This window comes from Carya illinoinensis, chromosome 6, assembly GCF_018687715.1.
Source record: "Carya illinoinensis cultivar Pawnee chromosome 6, C.illinoinensisPawnee_v1, whole genome shotgun sequence".
NCBI classification, from domain to species: domain Eukaryota; kingdom Viridiplantae; phylum Streptophyta; class Magnoliopsida; order Fagales; family Juglandaceae; genus Carya; species Carya illinoinensis.
The window spans coordinates 610,389-631,761 of NC_056757.1; the positions used below are offsets into that span (position 1 = coordinate 610,389).

The 21,373-nt window shown below is 38.9% G+C and overlaps 1 protein-coding gene across 4 annotated transcripts; it reads right to left on the bottom strand.

Annotated features, from left to right (window-relative positions):
- Positions 1 to 1,709: 1,709 nt before the first annotated feature.
- Positions 1,710 to 10,546, bottom strand: LOC122313438 (U-box domain-containing protein 32-like). 4 transcript variants are annotated; one of them, XM_043128437.1, is made up of 9 exons: positions 10,155 to 10,546; positions 9,624 to 9,745; positions 8,401 to 8,522; positions 7,664 to 7,768; positions 6,364 to 6,491; positions 6,146 to 6,276; positions 4,188 to 4,715; positions 2,824 to 3,576; positions 1,710 to 2,301 (listed from the first exon to the last, which is right to left on the bottom strand). In XM_043128437.1, exons 1-9 carry the CDS (start codon positions 10,333 to 10,335, stop codon positions 2,119 to 2,121), a joined length of 2,253 nt encoding a protein of 750 aa, XP_042984371.1. In that variant the 5' UTR covers positions 10,336 to 10,546; the 3' UTR covers positions 1,710 to 2,118. The 4 variants fall into 4 exon arrangements, with proteins under 4 accessions (XP_042984371.1, XP_042984372.1, XP_042984374.1 ...); XM_043128438.1 differs by having other exon boundaries at positions 6,146 to 6,286; positions 6,377 to 6,491; positions 10,155 to 10,545; XM_043128440.1 differs by lacking the exon at positions 9,624 to 9,745 and having other exon boundaries at positions 10,155 to 10,273.
- Between the last annotated feature and the right edge of the window lie 10,827 nt (positions 10,547 to 21,373).

The following is a 21,373-nucleotide window of genomic DNA, read 5'->3' on the forward strand; positions in this document are numbered from 1 at the left end:
TTCCTTACTGACCATTGCTTCAAGGTTATGGAAACCGGCCTGCTCCTGTGACCTCGCCAAGTCAAACTTAAGTTAGCCCTTTCAATGACGGAGCTGGAGTATCCTTTTCTGCCTCCGCCGGCAACTAAGTTTTGCCCTAATGAGGGCTTCGTCTAACTTCTCTCTCTCTCTCTCTCTCTCTCTCTCTCTCTCTCTCTGGTGCAAGGTCAATCGTGCTAAGGATTAGAGTGCCAGATCCTCACCTTCCTGCCTCTCCCGGTCACCCACAATGAAGGCCACCAACCACTCCACTCTCTGCCATGAAATTTTTCAAGTCAGCACCAAAAGAAAATATGCCAAGAAGACTTAATTGAGGAATGCGACAAGTTAATAGTCAACCCCAAAAAAGAACCCCCTAAGCTTCCGAGCCATCTCTTGGACGGATTCAACACAGGCCCTATCCACTACCAACCTCAAGGCAGTGTAATTCCTTCCCTCAGAAGGACTCCTTACCAAAGTGCCTTCACCACCTAGTGCGTCAGATATCGATTTGACTCGCCTCCTTGGGAGTTGCTAATGGCCGAAAGTTTTTGTCCTTGTCGACAACTCCCTAGATGGCGCTGGTTGATCTGACCGATCGAAAACTCCCATCCTTTGCCTAATAGGAAAAAGAAGCGCCGGTTCTGCCCCTTCATTCGATTGCATTGCGGCTTCAAATGGACTAATGTGTGGATGGACCAAAAGCTGCACAAGTTGCCGTTTTGTTTTAAGAGGTTATGGGTGAGAAATAACCTCCCGAGCAATCAAGTCAAGGTGTTATGAACCCACCTCCTCTAGCGCCCACCGCCAGATGACACAGCAGGACACCAAAATTCTCCATGCATTTGGATGGAGTTGCGCTGGTGCCAAGTGGAGGTAGTCTAACGCATCATGAACCAGATGGCAGAAGGGCAACTGAAGGCCACTGGAGAAAAGGTACAAGGCTACCTTCTTTAAGACCACCTTTTCTATTTTTATTTTTTGGATTCTCTCTCTCTCTCTCAATTTGAAAGGAGTAGCTGTACTTTCTCTATGATTATGGAGGAATAATCCTCTTTAGATTATTGTGGCTTGCTTCCCTTTTTTTTCCTTTTTTTTTATTTGATTTATTTCTCTTTTCCAGTTCTCATTTTTGCATTTACAATCCCGATTTAATGTTTTTCGTAATTTGTTTTCTCTTTCTTAATATTACTTTTTAATGAAGAATGCTATCTGGGTTTTCTAAACCATACCCAAATCTCAATTCTAATCTATCGAGCTGAAAAGCATGCACATCTTAAAAAAGCAAAAGAAATGAGAAAAAGCACTCGAACACACCCTAAGTCACATGAACCTCCTCCGTGTGGACATTTTCTTGGATGATGTAAAATAGAAAAGAACATCTAACCGGTTTGAAACTTTTCTCAACTATTTATATATATATATATATATAATTTATCCATATAACGATTATTCAAAAATAATACACCAAAACAGATCAATATCAAAATATTTTATTCCAGTACCTCAACTAAAACAATCACCAAAACGAAATTGAAAATGCTAAAATTAAAAACTCAACTTTCTTGGCCGGCCCCACCTAACTCCTATCTCTTTCTTATCCAACTATTCACTTTATTGGATAAATGCCATCTTTCACTAAAGTGAATAGAAATCATCTATGCACTCAAATCGCTTGTTCTATACATCACTGCGAGTCGAAACATTGGTAGTATATCATTTAAATCTGCATCAACACTATACCTGTATTATTTTATTTCCAGCTTACATATTATAAATAAAACATGGTGGCAAGTACATTTTGCACTCTCAAGCTGCTACTATTCTTTTTTTTTTTTTCACTTTGTTTGAACATTAAACCATCAAAACTGTCAGTTTACACCTCAAATTACCACTTTTTGACAATGTGCACTCTCAATTTATGTCCTACTAGTCAGATCTTTTGAAAAAAGATGCAGCACCATCTTGACAGTCAACCTTGAGCGAGGTGAAAATTGTCAAAAAATAGTGTTTGAGGTACAAATTTATGGTTTTGATAGTTTTTAGTGCAAACTGGAGTAATATTGATATTTCCTCGAAAACATAAAAGAGGATAAGAAATCATAAATGTTGCTGCCACTCTAGAATAGCATTTTGAAGGGCATAATTAGGGACTAGGTCACAGTGTTGAAGCTTGAGATTTGTCATGGGCGAAGTGTTGTGGCCGCTTTCAAACCATCCTCTTATTGCCTCCGATTCGTATGTGTACCCATCTGCAGCGATTTGTGGATCTGTCATGACTTCCTGCAAAGTTACAATAGTCATGGTCATGAGATAAGCCTATCTATAAATATAAAATGTATGTCAATATATATGTATGTTTGTATGTATGTATGTATGACATATATATGTATGTATAGATGAATGTATATATGTATGTATATATGAGTCAGTCATGGGATAGGCCTTTAAACTTATTCTACTCATCATGGCCAAAATGCATGCAATTTCCTCCAACTAACACGACTTTCAAAGGTCCATCACTATCAATCACAGCGCAATCAAAATAGAAAAGGGTACTCTCATCAATATGAAAAAGGCAAGAACAGACTGTGGTTTACTTCTACTTTCTACCATACAAGTGAACTGACAGGTGCACCCACTTCGATACAAGGCAGCATGTAGCAACTGCTGATAGCATGTTGTAGAAGAGTGACCCAAGGCTTTTGTAACAACAGATAAGTTGCTCTCCAGTGAATAAAAGTTGAGCAGTTCCAATAAAATACACAATTGTGTGTGTGTGTGTGTGTGATGCTAGATTCTTACCTGATAAATGGGACACATAAAGTTGGATGGAATCTTGCCACTCTTCTTAGAAACCAAGCATGATGCTGAGGCAATGCATGAAGCTCTCATTTGCTCAAGAAGACTCCATATCTCTGACACAAGGTCTGGCCGATTCAACTGGTTCTTCTCACAGCACCTCAATCCCAGCTGAGCCAACTGTTTGGCTTGCTTAAGGGGCCAATCCCCAGCGGAAATATCCAACACCGCCTCCAGATTTTCATTTTCTAGTGCACATTCCACATCCTTCATTATTCTCAAAATTGGTCTCCCGGTTAAAAGTCGTAATAAAATAAGACCAAATGAGTAAACATCTGAGACTGGCGTAAGCTTTCCAGTCTCAAGGTAATCTGGATCCATATACAGGGAGGTTTCCTCCGAGTTATTACATAATTGGGTGGTGTGAGATGGATGCCCATTTTGTGGGACCATGCATAAGATGCCTAAGTCACCAAGTTTACAGACAAAATTGGCATCAAGGAGGACCTTACTGGGTTTTAGATTCCCGTGGACGATATGAGGCTTGTTCGAGTGAAGGAAGATAAGGGTAGAGCATATGTCGGCAGCAATCTTTGTACGAATCTGCCATGGAAGGGGGCAAGTGTTGCCTTTGCAGGCAAGACGATCTTCGAGACTGCCATTTTCTACATGTTCATAGACAAGTGACCTAGATTCGGGACAAGTTCCAATTAGTGTTAGTAGGTTTGGATGCCTCACCCTGCTCAAAAGCTCAACCTGGAATTCAACCAACAGAAGAAACTAAGGAAAATCAACTGAAACAAATTGATTAAGAAAATATAATGGATGATTTATGTTCATGTCTCAAAGTCAAACAAATATAATGGTAGAGATTTCATAATTAACAACATTCTAGTGCTTATAAAAAATAAAAACACCAGTATTCTAGCACCTGGGATAACACAAAAACCACCTTGATCATTCCTTCCTCATTGACTTTTTTATGTTTAAATTTTCTTAATTCTAGTCACGTATTACAGTTGATTTTGTTCAATATTTGATATAATCTTTGGAAAATCATTATGCGAAATTTTCTAGATATTATTTTCAATCACGGACGAGAGAAACTGAGATAACATTTGAATAATGCAACCCCTTTGGGTTAGCGAAGTCACTAATCCATAGATTCGAGCGCATGTGGTAGGAGGCAATGTATCAAAATGCAATATGACATGCCAACGTGTTCAGTTAAATAAACCTACAAATTACCACAAAATACAAGTTAATTCTTGTTTTCAGAAGGCCAAAGGCATGAATATGATGTTCAGCCTTTAGTGCACCAATATTAGTTGGTTTTCAGTAAAGTAAAAATGTTTATAAAAATTTACCTCATTTTGGAAGTCCAACTGGCTTTGACAGCCATAGGAGGGCAACATCTTTATAGCAACATGAATATGGCGAAGAATTCCTTTATAAACACTTCCATATCTTCCTTCTGCAATCTTCCAGGTTGGATCAAAATTGTGAGTTGCTTCATTGATCTCCATGAAAGAGAATGCAGGGATTTGTACACTGCAGAAGCTTGGAACTTCCCCATTTAACACTCTCCTCAGTTTTCGGAGCTCCGTTACTGCATTTACATTCTCTATGCGCAGCTTATCCCTTTTTTCCTTAAAACTTATCAAGAGCTTCACGGCTGAGATGATCTTCTCCTCTAACTCCTTCACAATACTTTGGGACTCTTCAAGCTGATCCTCAAGTACTGATTTTTGGTCCTGCACCATCTGGAGTTCTTTCAAGAATTTATCCTGTTGATTCCTCATCCTTTCAACTTCTTGCTTTTCTCCTGCCAGTGCTTCCTCTATCTCTTTCCTTCGGCTCATCTCTGTAGCACATAAATTTTCTAATGCTTTGGCCTACAAGAATGTACAATTATCACAAAAGTTGTTAGTCAAAATAGTAATTGACCTATGATATGCATAAAACTAATGCTAGCATGCATTCATTCACTCGTACACATTTTTTGTTCAAATTGTACCAGCAAGATGATCTTACTGCCACTGCTTCTTTCCTATTATTATTATCATTGTTATTATTCTTATTATTACTACTACTATGATAATAATCATGGTAGGGCAGGTGCTGATGGGAGTTATCGATGTTAGGAAGGGAAAGGACAGGGATAGGAAATTAAACTCAACTAGCTGTTTGAGGACAAAAGAGCTAAAAAGTTTTGAATTTCATTGAAACACATCAACCACAGTTCACTGCTACCCTAGTGAATTTGCGATAAAGATTGCTCACCCAAAACATGGTACCCCTCCGATTTTAGTCACCACTTCAGAGATTGAATATTTCTTATTTTCTCCCTTATTTATTAGTCACTGAAGAAAAGGCACATATGTACAACGAAAACTTTATAGATTATGAAGCTTTTGGAACAAAAATAGGCTTCCAATAAATTAGGCTTCAGCACATCATAGCTTCAAGACAAGTGATCTACATGGTTATAAATATCCCTACCCAAAATGAACCATGATTAAGGTGAGGACCTTCCCATATTACCCTTCCGCAAACACATTAGTTTACACTTTTATAGCAAAGATGAGGCTTCTAGAGTATAGAGAGGCCCTCCACCAAGAAGGGAGATAAGGCATTCGCTCATCAGTTCATGGTCCAACCAAACCACAAGAGGTTGAAGAAGAGCCATTTACCTAATTGTATACAAACATTTATTTTCAGAAAAGTATAATTCATAAGAAATGTAAATCAAGTTTGAGAGACCTAACTTCGAGAAAAAGAAGAAACACCCCCCCCCCCCCCCCCCCCCAAAAAAAAAAAAAAAAGCAGAAAAGTTCATTGGTGAAAAGAAGTTTGTCTTGCATCTAGCCACCATGGCATTGTCTTCTTCTTTCCATCGCTTAGCTACCTCTTCAAATTGTTTCTGTTTTGACCTCTTGACATCTCTAATGGCTTGTTCTAGTCTAGAATTTCAATTACCAGCTCCAAGTTCCATATATTCATTCAAGTCAGTGGTAAACACCTTTTTCCATTTAAGACATTATTTTGATATTTAATGGATAATGAATTTTGTAGGAGGAAAATGTGGTAATTGAAATTTTATCATATACTTCATTCTTACCCAAGCCTACAGAAACTAAAGTTCAAATACAACCATATATATTCATGGCTTTTCTTCTTACGTATTAGCATCTACAGATGCAAGGTTTCCCACATAAAAAGTAAAAAAATAAAATCTTTTATGATGCCAATCAAGTAATTGCAATGCATATTGAAATCATCTCGAGAAGTATGCATTAATATGAAGTTGAATCATCTTCTCTACCTCCTCCGTCAACCACAGGGCCAACTTCGAAGTGCCTACCACTCTGTTAGTGGATGAACTTGAACATACTGAACACTGGGAAGTTAAGCTTCTCGATATTCTTTCCAGCTCATTACCATCTCCCTCTGCATCTGCATTGCACTGTGATAAAGTTATGCTCTCTTATACTCCACAGAGAACTTGTTGATCTAAGGCAAAGCTATAAAGTTAGTGCGCACCCAGAAATCTCACCTCATTGGTGAAAGATTCTGATACTGAGTTCTGCAATTGCTCATTTTCTATATCTGAACCCAGAAGCAGCAATGGAGAGGCAATCTCCAAATCAACACTATCTTTGCTGCCTCCCCTGTTTCCAAATTCTTGTCATATAAGTAGCACTGATGGTATGTTTCTTTAAGAGATGATGGATAATGCTTTTGTTTTCTAGAAAATTAAAAAATGTTCAAGGAAGCTATACTACTGCTAGCACTAGGGATACGGAAAACTAAAGATATGGATATTTAAATTTACCCACGTGATCTGTTATCTATTTATTTATACATTTCTGGGTTAGAAGGAAAATGTGTTAATACAATACAAGATGAGCTGTATTATGTGTCCTTGTCATATCATGATTAGTTCTCCGCATATGTTTCACGCCTGAAAATTGAGAGCCAAATTTGGAACCATAAGAAGGAAAATAAAGTAATCCAAAGTGAGTAGATTCCAAACACCACATTATTGCCAAAGGAGTGAGACGTGTATGTGGTGCTCAACCAGGTGCATTCAATTAGTTCAAGCCATAAAAGAGAGATTTTCAGTGTATAGATACTGCATATGTGACTATAACTTCCATAGATCAATTGTGCAATACCCCAAGGGAAGACCCAAGCCACATCTGGGCTTACACTCCAAAAAGACTAATCAATAGTATAATTGAAGCACCATTGAAATCATTATAGAGGAAAAAAAATCACCTTCCCAAGCAATGAGGGACGGGAACCCCATAAACCACTTACCTACAATCACTACTTAGTATGGGATATCACAGTCTTCCCCCCTTAAATTTCTGACATCCTTGTCGAGTCATTTGATCATAGGTGGCACAATTCAAGTTCCACATTTTTCATTAGGATTGGCTTTTGTACCATTTGTAATGCACCAAGGGAAAGCCCAAGCCACATCTAAGCCCATATTCCAAAAGGACTGGTCAATGATACAATTGGAGCCCCATTGGAATCATTATAAAGAGCAAGAATTTCTCCCTCCCAAGTAATGTGGGATCCTATACACCACTTACACTCAATACTAAATATGAGGTATCGCATCAACCTAGTGCTATATTGAGCCTACCAATAGCTCAAGAATCAGCCTGATCATTCCAAAGATTGATAGACAGAGGTGAAATTCAAAGAGTTAAATCTGTAAAATTAAAAAATGTTAATAAATTAATCAAGATTGAAAACTCTGCTTCGAATTTAAAAAACCATAATGTCAACTACTTTCCAGTACATTGCCAAAAATGATAATGCAAATCACCTAGTGTATATGAGGCGACCCTTGCAAACAAACCAAACATGACAGGAAATCGGAGCTTGTTGGCAAACAAAGAATGCTTTTTTGGACTTCAGCTCTGACAGTTCCCTGCAGTCTCAACACCATGAACCAATTAGTAAAACACGTTTGCAGGATTGCATTGACACAATTCTATAACTCACTGTAGAACATGAACCAATTGGGAATTTTTTTTTTTATTCCACCAATTCACGTCATCTTCAGCAAATATAATTTAAAATTTTGAATCACCACATGAAATGGAACCAAACAACTGTCATAAAAACCTGGGTAGGTAGAAGTGCCTAAAAGATAATATCATCTAGCAACATTTCCCCTCAAATCCTAGAATTAAAGCACAAATATTCCAGACAGTTAATTATATTTTGCAATGCTATGGCTTTATAAAACTAGTGGTAAGGGCGAACTTGTGACACAGGTTTGATCCCCCCTGGGATCAAACTGCGATTTAAGTATGACGATTTGGGTTCCATGGGTGATTTCTAAGGGCTCTGCCATGGGGTGGTTCCCCCCTGTCATCATAAATAAAAAATAAAACTCAAAAACAACAAGACAAACATCACCCCTAAAGAACGCCTATACATGCATGTTTTAAAAGAATCCACAATGATAGAAAAAAGAAATCCATCAATTTCACTAAAAATAATTTGCAGCATCATGGTGACAGTAAACCATAAATATTTATAATGAGTGGTTCATACTCTGAGTAGTGCTTTTCTGCTGCTCCTCCCATGGCAAGCCATCTAATATTGTGAGCAGCAATAGTGTCTACAATACCTTTCTCGACCTTATTCATCTCAATCCATATTTTATCTGCCTCTACCTGCGATTAGATGTGATAGATGCATTATGAACATTCGTTAAATCCCACATCGATTGGATAGATTGTGAGGGCACTCTACACAGGTTCTAGATCCCATATTGGGTGTTTATGAGGTGGAACTAGACTTTATAAGTGATTCCAGATAACTCCAAATTTAATTATGAGTGTCCTTTTTCTAGTATAATACAGATGTGGTTCCCTTGGATAGTGGTAAATGGTATCAGAGCAACTATAGTAACACCAAGTGGTGCTGAGACACTACAGTGTGTGTGGTGTGCTCGTAACCAATTTGAAAAAAAAAATAATCATTAATCGCTGTGCTTCATATTGTTTTTTAAAAGACCTATTAATCAGTCCTCATGTCAACAATCCATTTTCATGGGAGAACATTTGGCGGACAAAGGCTCCATCAAGAGCACAGCTGTTTTTACATAGACAGCCACACTTGGGAAGATTCTTACAATAAATAATTAAGGAAGAAACACGTTCATGATTGACTAGTGTTGCATGTCTAAAAGAAGTGGGGACTCCATTGATCATCTCCTTCTTCATTGTGATATTGCAAGGGCACTGTGGAATAACTTCTTTAGGCCAGTTGGATTGGTTTGGGTCATGCCTAGAAGAATTGAGGAGCTTGTTTATTCTTGGAGAAGACCAGGCAGCAGCCTAAAAATTGCAGCAATATGGAAGATGGTCACTATTTGCCTCGTTTTGTGTATTTGGAATGAGAGAAATAACATAACCTTCAAGGACCGCAAGAAGATGATGGAGGAGCTCCACAACTTCTTTATCAATGCTCAGGCCAAATGAAGATTGGCCCTCGAGTGCAAAGGCAAAAGTGAGCTTCTCGTCCTTTGGATGGTATCCATAGACTTAAATGGTGTCAACTTGCACGAATTTTAGTATCTTTTTCCCCTTCTAGATGGGAGTTTCTCTTGAGTACATGAGTGGCACATTTTTATAAAAACTTATTATAAAAAGAAACTATTAATTAAGCAAAAAAAAAAAACTTAATGCCGATGAACACAGTCGTTATAAGTGATCAATTTACACCCTTTTTGGTAACTAAACTAAAAATTATAATATCAACGAAAACAATACCCCTGCTTGCACAAGAAGGAGAAGATATTGATCTAGAAGTTCATCCTGCTTTTGATGCTTAACTTCCCATAATTCCTCACGGATCGGTTGTTTAAGCCTTTTTGCAGAAAAATTTATATCGGCTGCATATAATAATAATAATAATAAATAAAAATAGTGAAGAATCAAGACAGCGAAATTATAAGATATATGATCAAGGCTATCAAATAAGACTTACCCAGAATAGAGACATTTATATAAGAAACAGCGACACTGTCTATAAATCAGCTGAAGTGCAGCAAAAAGTTGTGTGTGTGTGGACTAGTATACCAAACCTAAAGGAATCGCAAAGCAAAAATAAATACCAGTGGGATCTGACATCTGATATCACTAACGTGCATATGTAATCATAAAAAATATAGTAATTCATAAACAGTGTATTAACCAAGGCATCAGAGACAGAATTGAGCTCCCAGCAACCACAGAGGACCTCTAGGAAAGTAATATTCAACAGATAACATCCAGATCAGTTCGCAGAGCAGAGACACTCACTCGGTTCAACTACGTGCTCAGGCTGGTGAACATGGAGCACGCATATCTTCTTGCCCACAAAGTTCTGTACGGCCCAAAACAGCGTTGTTTTGCTCTCCTCCACATTCTTCCCTACCGCAACAAATATAGTCTCTTCCACGTCGAATTCTCGCTCCTCTTCAATCGCCTCAACGCTACCCATCCGCAATCACAGTTTGACAGCTCTGTATTTGGTTGAAATTTGGGGTTTGGCCCTTTCAGGAAACGAGCGACTCGGTGAGTCAATGAGTTGCCAGTGAGTGAGTCGGCGAACTCGTTACCAAGACAGCTTTCTTGTAAGCTTGTGTGCTAGGATTGAGAGTTTGTGGAATTTTTTTTTTTTTTATAAGGAATTTGGAAAGTTCTCTTAATCCCGAAGTAAAAATAAACATGACCAAAAAATTGATGGAACTTGAGAGAAAGGGGCCAACATTTAAGCGGCATAGTATTTCTTTCATAAAAAAAATTTTAAAACAAAAAGTATTATTTTACCATGATAGTTTCTCTCTCCTAAAAACCAACATAGTTTCTTAAACACACAAATATATATATATAAATACATCGGATGTAAATATATTCAATAGGTGAGAAAGGAGTTTCCAACAACTAAGATAAAATATAAAATTCTCATCTCATTTCATTATAATAATTTTTTTAAATTTTCACATAAAATATAATAAACAATTCAACTTTTTTAAATTTAAAAAAATAATAATATTAAAAAATAGTATTTTAAATTTTTATCTAAAACGAAAAATTTTCATCTCACTTATTAAATCTAACCTAAAGACCATAGTCTCGAGAGACTCATGTGGTAGAAGGTGAGTAAAGGATTAAACTACATCAAACGCATCGTATAAGCTCAATGATAAAGTCAACTACCCATATCCCCCTAAAGTAAGTATTAGTTCATAAACATAAACCCTAGATGAGTGTAATCCATATGAAAACTTCATTAACCGTATCCCAATGAAATACGAATCTCTAAAGATAAGCTCAAGCAAGATATCTACACCAAATAGGCGCCACTAAAGACTGAATCATGCTAGAGAATGTAACATACCAAAATGAATGAGCACTAAGAATTGTATCTATGGAGAAATCATGCCATATTAGGTAATCTCAACCTTTATAAATAGCCTACCAGGTATGTATCATTGATATATCGATTCTTTGGCTATAGCAAAGACATAGTGTTTCGTTGACTTAAGCATCGGTCAATGGGTACCTTAAGCTGTTCTTTCTAGTCGTAGGTTGTTAGGGGACGCCACAAGCATACTAAAAATTGCATCAACAATTTGGCACCAAATGTGGGAACGTTGATTTATTCAAAAAGTGTCTTCAAGATGCCTAGGACTATGCACTCTCATACAATCCACGACCAGGAAGTGACTACAGTGGAGAAGCAGGCAAGCGACAGGATGGAAATGAGGTTTACAAAGATGGAGGAGAGGATGAAAAAGATGGAAGCCTTGCAAAGGGAGAACGAAGCATTAAAACGATGAGATGTGAGATCTAAATGAGGCATAGGCCAAGGCCGCTACAAATAACTAGATGAGAAGTCTCAAAGTGAAGGGGGGCCGACTTCAAACAACCAAGAGGAAAAGAAAAGGATGCATGATAGCCTGTGCCACCTGATGGACATGTATAAGGAGATGGCGAAGCAAGTAGGAACGTCATCATCAGTTGATAACCTACTCAACATAACTAATATGTCGAACAGTGTGGTGATTATGGTAGTCCCCCTCCCTTTAAAATTTAAAGTCTTGTAAATCAACCTATATGACAGGTCTAATGACCCTGTCAAGCATTTGGAAACTCTCAAGGTCCACACGACCTTACATGAATTTCCTGGAGAGATTGCATACCGGGCCTTCCCATTAACCCTAAAGGGCATGGCAAGAGGATGGTTCCAGAAATTACAGTCCGACTTTATTACCAGCTTTGAGGAGCTAGGTAGGCAATTCCTGACACAAGTCATGCCCAGTAGGCATAGGAGATGGCTTGTCACATACCCCTTACAGTGAAATAGCAAGAGGACGAAAACCTAAAGGCGTACCTTACATAGTTCAACAAGAAACGTCTAAGGAAGGATGACCAAGAAGAGAAAATAACACCGACTACACTTTTAGAAGGAATTTGGCCTAGGAGTCCCATTATAACAAAGTTAGTGAAGTCCATGAAGAAGACACCAATGACCTTATGAAAATTTATGGATAAGACATACAACTTTGTCAATTCGAGAATAGTCGAGGTAGAAGAGGAGGACAAAAAGGTGAATAAGACGAGCAAAGGAAGAGAGAAGGAGAAATAGGCGAGGAAGTACAAAAATTACTTTCCCACAATCAAGGTTCCACGATGACTCATTTGAGTATGAATGTCCAAGGGAGTGAAAAAAGGGCAGACACGACGGAACAACAACCGGATGATGGAAAACTGAGGCACTAACCGCTACCATACTTACCATAGATCAGGGGGACACATAATTGAGGAATGTTGCAACCTCAAGCATCGAATAAAGGTCATGTAGGAGAATGAGGAGTTAGACTAACTCCTTGCTAGACGTGAGTTTCCGCCACGACAACCTACAGGAAAACGATGAGAAATATTGGTAGAGTAGCATAGAAGCAAGAGCCCAAGGAGGAGCAAGAACATAAGAAGGGAGTGTTCTCCCCGTTGCAGCCACGCAAAGCCAAATCAGCCTTTTCGCGAGATATGAACTATAGCAAAAGGGTTCGTCGATGGTGGAGTGTCATCTTCCACAAGAAAATCTCATGCTAGGAGGGCAAGGTATGAATAAGTGTTTGTTGTCAACAGACCATCGAAGCAAACTAGGACTATGAAAGCAACTTCTATAACTTTTGGCGATGAAGACTTCAAGGGTGTGTTGTACCACCATGATGACGCACTAGTAGTAACTTTACTCATCGCAAACTATACAACCCACAGGATCTTAATTGACAATGGGAGCTCGACAAGCGTCCTATTTTGAGATGCATTCCAAAAGATGAGCATTGAGCAAGACAAATTATGTGTAGCCCGATGCCGTTGAAGGGATTCTCTAGAGAAATGGTGCAGCTAATAGGCGCCATTGCACTACTTGTCACGACAGGAGTGGTCCCATGCAACTACAACAATGACGGACTTTTTGGTGGTCAAAGCCCATCCCTTGTACAATGTCTTCGTTGACTACCCAACGTTGAGAAAAATGAGGGCAATCACCTCGACCTACTACCTAAAAATGAAGTTTCTAATAGACGTGACCATCGGGGAAGTACATGGAGAACAAGTGTTGGCACGTGAATACTACATGCAAAAACTAAAGAACGAGGGTATGGATGTCAAGACCATTGACGAGAGGGAGGTTGAAGAAGCAATTACTCCTCATGTTCAAAAAACATATCAAATGGAATATGAAAGTATGTGGGTCATTTGCTACTTAAGAGCAAATAGGCGAACAACCATGTAGCATACCTGCAAGAAGCTTTCTCCGTATTGTGAAAATACAAGAAAAGCTTAACCTTACCAAATGGGCGTGGTGGAGGAAAGATAAAAAACAAAAAGAATAGAATTTAAAAAAAAAAAGAGAGAGAAAGAAATTCTCATTAGCACATATGCGGCAAGAACTTGCAGGGTAATTAGTGGATGTCAATATGTTCAGTAGACAGGAAAATAGTTTTAGGTGACTAAAGACCACAGTCACAAGAGACTCACATGATAGAAGACGAGTAAAAGATTAAACTACATCAGACGTACCATATGAGCTCAGGGATAAAGTCAACTACCTGTATCCCCTAATGTCTAGATGAATCCATAAAGATAAACTCTAGAACAACGTAACCCATATGGAAACCTGACTAATCATATTCCAATTAGATACGAATCTCCAAAGATTAGCCCAAGCAAGACATATGTGCCAAATAAGTGTCTTTAACAATCGAATTGTGCTAGAGAATATAACATACCAAAATGGGCTCTGAGAGTTGTATTTACGAATAAGTTTTATCGTACCAGGTCACATCAACCTTTATATATAACCCACCAATTACGTACCATTGAGATATAAATTATTGGACTATAGCAAAGGCATAACGTTTTGCTAACTTAAGCATTAGAGACACCTTCCACTGGGTACCCAAAGCTCTTCTTTCTGGTCAGATGTTGTTAGGGCATGCCGTAGGCATATTGAAAATTACATCAACAATATATATATATATATATATATATATATATATATATATATATATATATATATATATATATATATATATATATATATATCTTCTTCTTCTTCTTTTGATAGAAAAACCAACTTCATTGAAGATAAACCAAGATTATAGACATTTATCAAGCTAAAGAGCTTGAGAAAAAAAGTCTAGAATACAACCTTCCCACACCTCAACATTCTCAACATTCTATGCATGTCTTGTAAGAGTATATGCTGCTAAGTTACCCTCTCTAAAGACATCTGTAAAAGAACAATATGCAAAATAGGTTTTCAAGCTCATAACTTCACCATAAAGTTTAGAGTATATGCAGTAGTTATTATGAATACATATGTTTGCATGCATAATTCACTATTTTATAAATATATTGATATCTTATACAAATATAATTGATTGGAGTGGCATAAGAGTTAAGTAGTCAAATAGTCTTGTATGCATTTAATTGTATTTGTAGATAATTGTGAATAATTGTGATTGTTCGAATAAATTATATTTAATTGTATGTTACAAGTCTAAACATTCTGTTCTTTAATTTTTTTATTATATTTTTTAAATTAAAAACTTTTTAGATAATAAATGAGTCTAAGGTTTGTTTAAGAACACAACTGTTTTCAGGTTTTATCAGATATTATCAAATATTTCATTTCTAAATATCACTCAAATACAAAATACTTTTCAATTTAAGATTTTCAATTTTTTTTCATCTAATTATTACCTATTCATTATAGAAAAATTATATTTATCATCCTCACACCACAAACCACACATAATTTTTTTAATTTTTTTTTCTCTTACCAAATGTGTGCTATATGGATGATGAGTAGAAGAATTTAATTAGTTTAGGAAGGAAAAAAATTAAAAAAAAAAATAAGAGTGATGTATGGTGTTTGAGGATGATGTGTAGCAAATCTCATCATTACAATTTTTCAAAACTTTAAAACAAAACACAAAAAATAATACAACATTTTTAAATTTCAAAACAATAATAATGTTAAAAATTTATATTCAAATAAAATTTTAATTTATAATATTTTTATTTATTTTTTTCTCTCATTTCTAAAAATCTAATAAAATAGCTTAACTCTACTTATTTTACTATTATTTATAAATTATTTTACAACTATTCATAATGGAACGGATATTTAGGGCCTTGGAGGGATAAGCCATTTGTTGGATGGCCCAAGTCTGAGGCTTCAAGAATCGGGGTTAGTCTGTGAGCCTAGGGATTAAACCTACAAATACATGTTGGATAATATAGTGAACAGATAATGCCCTCGCTTGATCAGGAAGGTTATCCTACCAATTTATTTGAGGGTTATCTAAGATAGACTCTAAGGTCAATCATTATCACCACTTTCATACTCCTATAAATAACACATAAATGTAACATATTTGGCATTCATTCATATACTTATATTGAAACAACTTCTCTTTAACATAGGCATCGGAGCTCCATTAGGCACCAATGCCACCTTTTCATCTATTGCAGTTCATCAATGCAGTTGGTGGTGTGAAACATATCCTTAATAATGGCACTATCTGTGGGATCTCTATAGACTTCAGCGTGACTTTCACATGCCAAATACTATGCGATCCCAAGTAACCTATGACCAGGAGATGATTACAACAGACACAGAAGCGAAGCTGGCAAAAGTTAAAGAAAAGTTGAAGAAGGCGACAACAGTGGTTAAGTAGCTGCGGAATGATAACAAGAGCTGATACGGCAGAATGCTACAACACCACCTACCCACGAGCAGATGGAAGGAGATGCACATAGTGTAGGAGGCATGAATGCCAAGGAGTTAGAAAAGAAGAGATTACACGACAAACTGCGTAGCCTCGTAGATAAATATGAGGAGATGACAAGAAAAATTGGAGGATCCTCTTCCATAGAGTAGCTAATGAACGGAACCAATCTTCCTTACAGCAATGAAGGGATGGAGGTACCACTCCATCCTAAATTCAAAGTTCCTCAGGTCGATATGTATGATGGATCTTGGGACCCAGTAGATCATTTGGAGAATCTTAAAGCACACATGACTCTCCCATTAACATTAAAAGGAATAGCACGGGGCTAGTTTGGGACTTTGGGACCAAGATCAATCAACAATTTTGAAGATCTAGCTAAGCAATTCTTAACACAATTCATGGTGAGTAGAAGACGTTGATGGCCCGCCACTTATCTTCTCACCATTAAGCAAAGGGAGGAGGAAAGTTTGAAAGTGTAATTGACCCAATTTAACAAGGAAAACGCACCAAGGACGATCAGGATGAGAAGATCACGCTAGCTGTCCTTCTGGGAGGTATATGACCTCGGAGTCCATTCATGACCGAGTTGGCCAGGAAAACCCCCTTGACTCTAAAGAAATTCATGGATAGGACTGATGATTATGTTAACGCATAGGACACACTACAAGCCCTCTTAGAACCCATGAGGCAAGAGGTGAAGTCAAAAGCCAAGAACTCAAACAATGTGAGAGATAAAAAGACCAGGTCGAGTCATCAAGACGGGCAACGAGATAGTGTTATTACAAGTACCACCAATCGGATAACCATTGGACAGAAGACTGCTCAACCATGAAGAAAATGGTAGCCGAATTAGTGGGAAGCGGGGAACATGAGCGAATGTTGGCCGAGCACATCAAGCCAATAAGAGAATAAGGCCAAAGGCGTGAGCCCAGGTGGAGCAGTAGCCCCCTGCCAACCTCATGACCAAGACTAGACTCCCTTACGAGAAATCCTCACCATAGCAGAAAGGTTCGCCAACGTGGATGTGACAGTATCCAGTAGAAAGGCTCATGCCAATAAAGTGAGGTACCATGAGGTGTACATGGTAGGTAAACCCTCCAAACACCCCAGATTAGGTATCATGCCTACCATCTCTTTTGGAGACGAAGACTGTCAAGGAGTCTTGTATTCCCATGATGACGCCTTAGCAGTAACCTTGTTAATCGCAAACTACACAACCAAGCGGATCTTAATCAACAATAGGAGTTCAACTAACATCTTACTCTGGACTGCCTTCACCAAAATGGGCATTAACCCACGATAGGCTATGCCCATCACTACCCCCCTAATGGGATTCTCCCACGAGGCTATTTAACCAATGGGCGCCATTGCACTACCAGTCACGGTCGGCCAAGGGGCACCCATGGTTACAACAATGACAGACTTCTTAATAGTTAAAGCCTCATCATCTTACAATGCAATATTGAGACGCCAAACTTTGAATGATTTGAAGGTTGTCACTTCAACCTACCATATAAAAATGAAGTTCCCAATAAAGACATGCGTTGGCAAGGTTCAAGGGGAGCAAATTCCAGTGTGGGAATGCTATGTGCAGGAACTCAAAGCAAGGGTGCCAAGCGTATGTGTCGCGGAAAGGTTGGGAGGGAAACTGCCACCCCCACTATTAGTCGTAGCTTGCCAGGATATGAAAGCTAGGGATGAGAACAATCTAATGCAGGCAGAGGCAAATGAGCCTCTAGAGATAGTAACATTATACCCAGATCGGCTAAACGCCATCACGTGAGTAGAAACAAGCCCCCCCAAAGTATAGGGAGGCATTAAAACAACTGCTGATCGAACACAAAGACATATTCACTTGGAGTCATGAAGACATGTTAGGAATTGACAATGCCGTCATAGAGCACAGGCTATGTGTTGATCCAATGGCAATGAAGATATGCCAAAAAATAAGAACGTTCAGTACAGAGAAGTGCACAGCCATAGCCGAGGAGGTAGATCGCCTCCTGGCTGTGGGGTTTATAAGGGAAACATACTTCCAAAGGAGTGCCTCTCCAACGTGGTGTTGGTTAAGAAAGCAATCGAAAAATGGAGAATGTGTGAAGATTTCACAGACCTAAACAAAGCCTGCCCCAAGGACAACTTCCCCTTACCACGGATTGACATTATCGTCGATGTAACGACGGGACACCGAGTGCTGAGTTTTATAGACACATATTCAAGATACAATCAGATCCGTATGAATTAGTCAGATGCAAAGAAGACAACATTTATTATTGACAGTAGTGATGCCCTTTTCGACTGAAGAACGTCGGGGCGACTTACCAAAGGCTAGTCAATTGGATGTTTAAACAATAGATCAGGAAGACAATGGAGGTATATGTCAACGGCTTATTGGTAAAAAGTAAGGAATATGCCCAACACCTAGCAAACTTGAGAGAACCTTTTGGTGTGCTTTATAAGTATATTATGAAGTTGGACCCGGCGAAGTGTGCTTTTGGGGTATATTCAAGAAAATTTTTAGGCTTCATCGTCTCTGAAAGGCGCATCGAGGAAATGCTGAAAAGATTGGCACCATCTTGAACATGAAGCCGCCTCATAACATCAACGACACCCAACGTCGATGGGTGGAGTGGTAGCCTTAAATAGGTTTGAGTCTAGATCCTCAAACAAATGCCTCCCTTTTTTTTAGGGTTCTACAAAAGATACACCCATGGAACGAAGAACTCGATCAAGATTTCCCGGAGTTGAAGCAGTACTTATCCAACCCACCTCTATTAAAGCAGCCCAATCAGGGGGACACTTTATACGTGTACCTAGCAGTATTCCCCCATGTCATATCCGCAATCCTAGTTAAAGAAGAGAAAGTAATATAGGTACCAATGTATTACACAAGCCATGCATTAAGGGCCACAAAGACCAGATACCCACGAATGGAAATGTTAGCATTCCCATTAGTGATAGCCGCCAAGAGATTTCAACTATATTTCCAGGCTCATCCCATAAAAGTATTAACAGAGCACCCCCTCAAGAGAATACTGTAAAAACTAGATAGTTCAGGAAGATTGGTTGGACGGTCATTGAAACTCAACAAATTCGACATCAATTATGTGCCTAGGAGCACAGTGAAAGGGCAAACTTTGGCAGATTTCATTGCAGAATTCACCGGGTTCCCAGCAGAAGTTGAAGTTGCACCCTCTCGACCCTTGGCTGGTATTTGTTGATGGATATGCCTGCCAAATGGGAGGAGGAATAGGGATCTACATCGTGGGAGAATGGGACAAGAGCACCACTACATGGCCACACATACATTTAAAACCACCAATAATGAGGCCAAATATGAAGCCCTGATAGCTGGACTCTCAATCGCAAAAACTTTAGGTGCCATGAAGATTGAAGCAAAGGTAGATTCCAAATCGTGATAAACCAATTAACCAGAGTCTATGCCACGAAATGAGAAAAGCTAAATAAGTATCTAAGCTGGGTGTTGGAAATCCGCAACCAACTTGCCTATTTTAGTCTTGAGTAGATACCGATGGAGGATAACGCAGTAGCAAACAGGCTAGCCCAAGCCGCCTCTATGAGGGAGGAGGTAGATTTACCTTGGGAGGTACAGAGAAGAGTGAAAGAAATCCCAGAGATTAGAGTACAAGTAAACCAAGTAGGGTCTACAAGGCCAGAGTGGGCCAAGGCAATATTAGAGTACTTGGACATCGAAAAACTCCCCGAGGAGAAAGAAACATCAAAGAAGATAAAGAGAAATGTAGCACGATTTGTCATGATTGATGAAATCCTTTAAAAAAAGGCTTTGGCACCTGATTGTTAAGGTGCATCTCGCCTAAGGAAGTGCAGTACATCTTGGTAGAGACACACAAGTGCATCTACTGCAACCATTCTGGCAGAAAGGCTTTGGAGAGGAAAGCCCTTAGGGCGAGAGACTACTGATCCAATGCCCTTAGAGACACCAAGAAGTTTGCAAAGAACTGCATTAGATTCCAAATCTATGCTCCCGTCCTACATTGTCCCCCCAAGAAGTTATTTTCTATAACCGCCCCATGGTCGTTCACTCAATGGGGAATTGATCTGGTAGGTCCCTTCCCGGCAAGGAAGTGAGGGTAAAACATATAGTCGTTGTTGTAGACTATTTCACAAAATGGGTGGAGGCAAAGCCCCTTACGACCATAACGGCAAAAGCCATCACCAAATTCTTGTGGAAGAACATTGTATGCCACTTCTGCATCCCCCAGAGTATAATCTCCAACAACGGGAAGAATTTGATTCAGAACACTACAAATAATGGTGCAAAGAGCTGGGAACACAAGTCAAATACTCGTCACCAGGGCATCCACAAGCTAACGAGCAGGTGGAGGTGACAAATAAACCCTTACTTGGGATTTTTTTTTTTTTAAAAAAAAGCTCACGAACGGGAAATGAGAATGTGTAGAAGAGCTCCCAAGAATGTTGTGGGCTTACAGGACAACTGTGAAGACCCCAATAGGCAAAACACCGTTCACATTGGCTTTTGGGAGTGAAGCAGTCGCCCAGGTAGAAGTTGGTTTGCCTACGCATCAAACCCGCCACTTCAGCCAACCTGAAAACAACAAAGCACTAGAAGAGCACCTTGACCTCTTAGAAGAGAAAAAAGAAGAAGCTAAGATTCAAAATATCCTCAACAAAAAGAAGACGGAGAGCTACTTCAAAGAGCGAGTCAAACCCAGATCTTTTAAAGTAGGTGAGTTGGTACTCAAAGAGATGGAAGTAACAATGCAAGACAAAGGAAAGCTCAGACCACAATAGGAAGGGCCATATGTAGTAGTCGCTAACAACCGACCAGGGTCATACTGCTTCAAGGATAGCTAAGGAAAGGAGTTGCAACACCCTTGGAACATTGAGCATTTGAAGAAATTTTACCCTTGATTCTTTTCTAAGATGTATTCAATAAAGTGAGATCAATAAAGGTGGGTAGTTGTTTAACTTGCATGTCATACTCCAGTGTCACAACCACCAAAGTCGAGTCCAAAGACTCGCGATAAAGCCAATGGGCGTGGAGATCAAGAGACCCCACAACCACCCCTCACCTACCCACCAAAGTTGATTCTAAAGACTCGCAGTGGAGCTAATGGGCATGGAAGTCAAGAGACCCCACAACCCCCCTTCACTTACCCACCAAAGTAGAGTTCAAAAACTCGCAGTGGAGCCAATGCGCAAGGATGTCAAGACACCCCATGA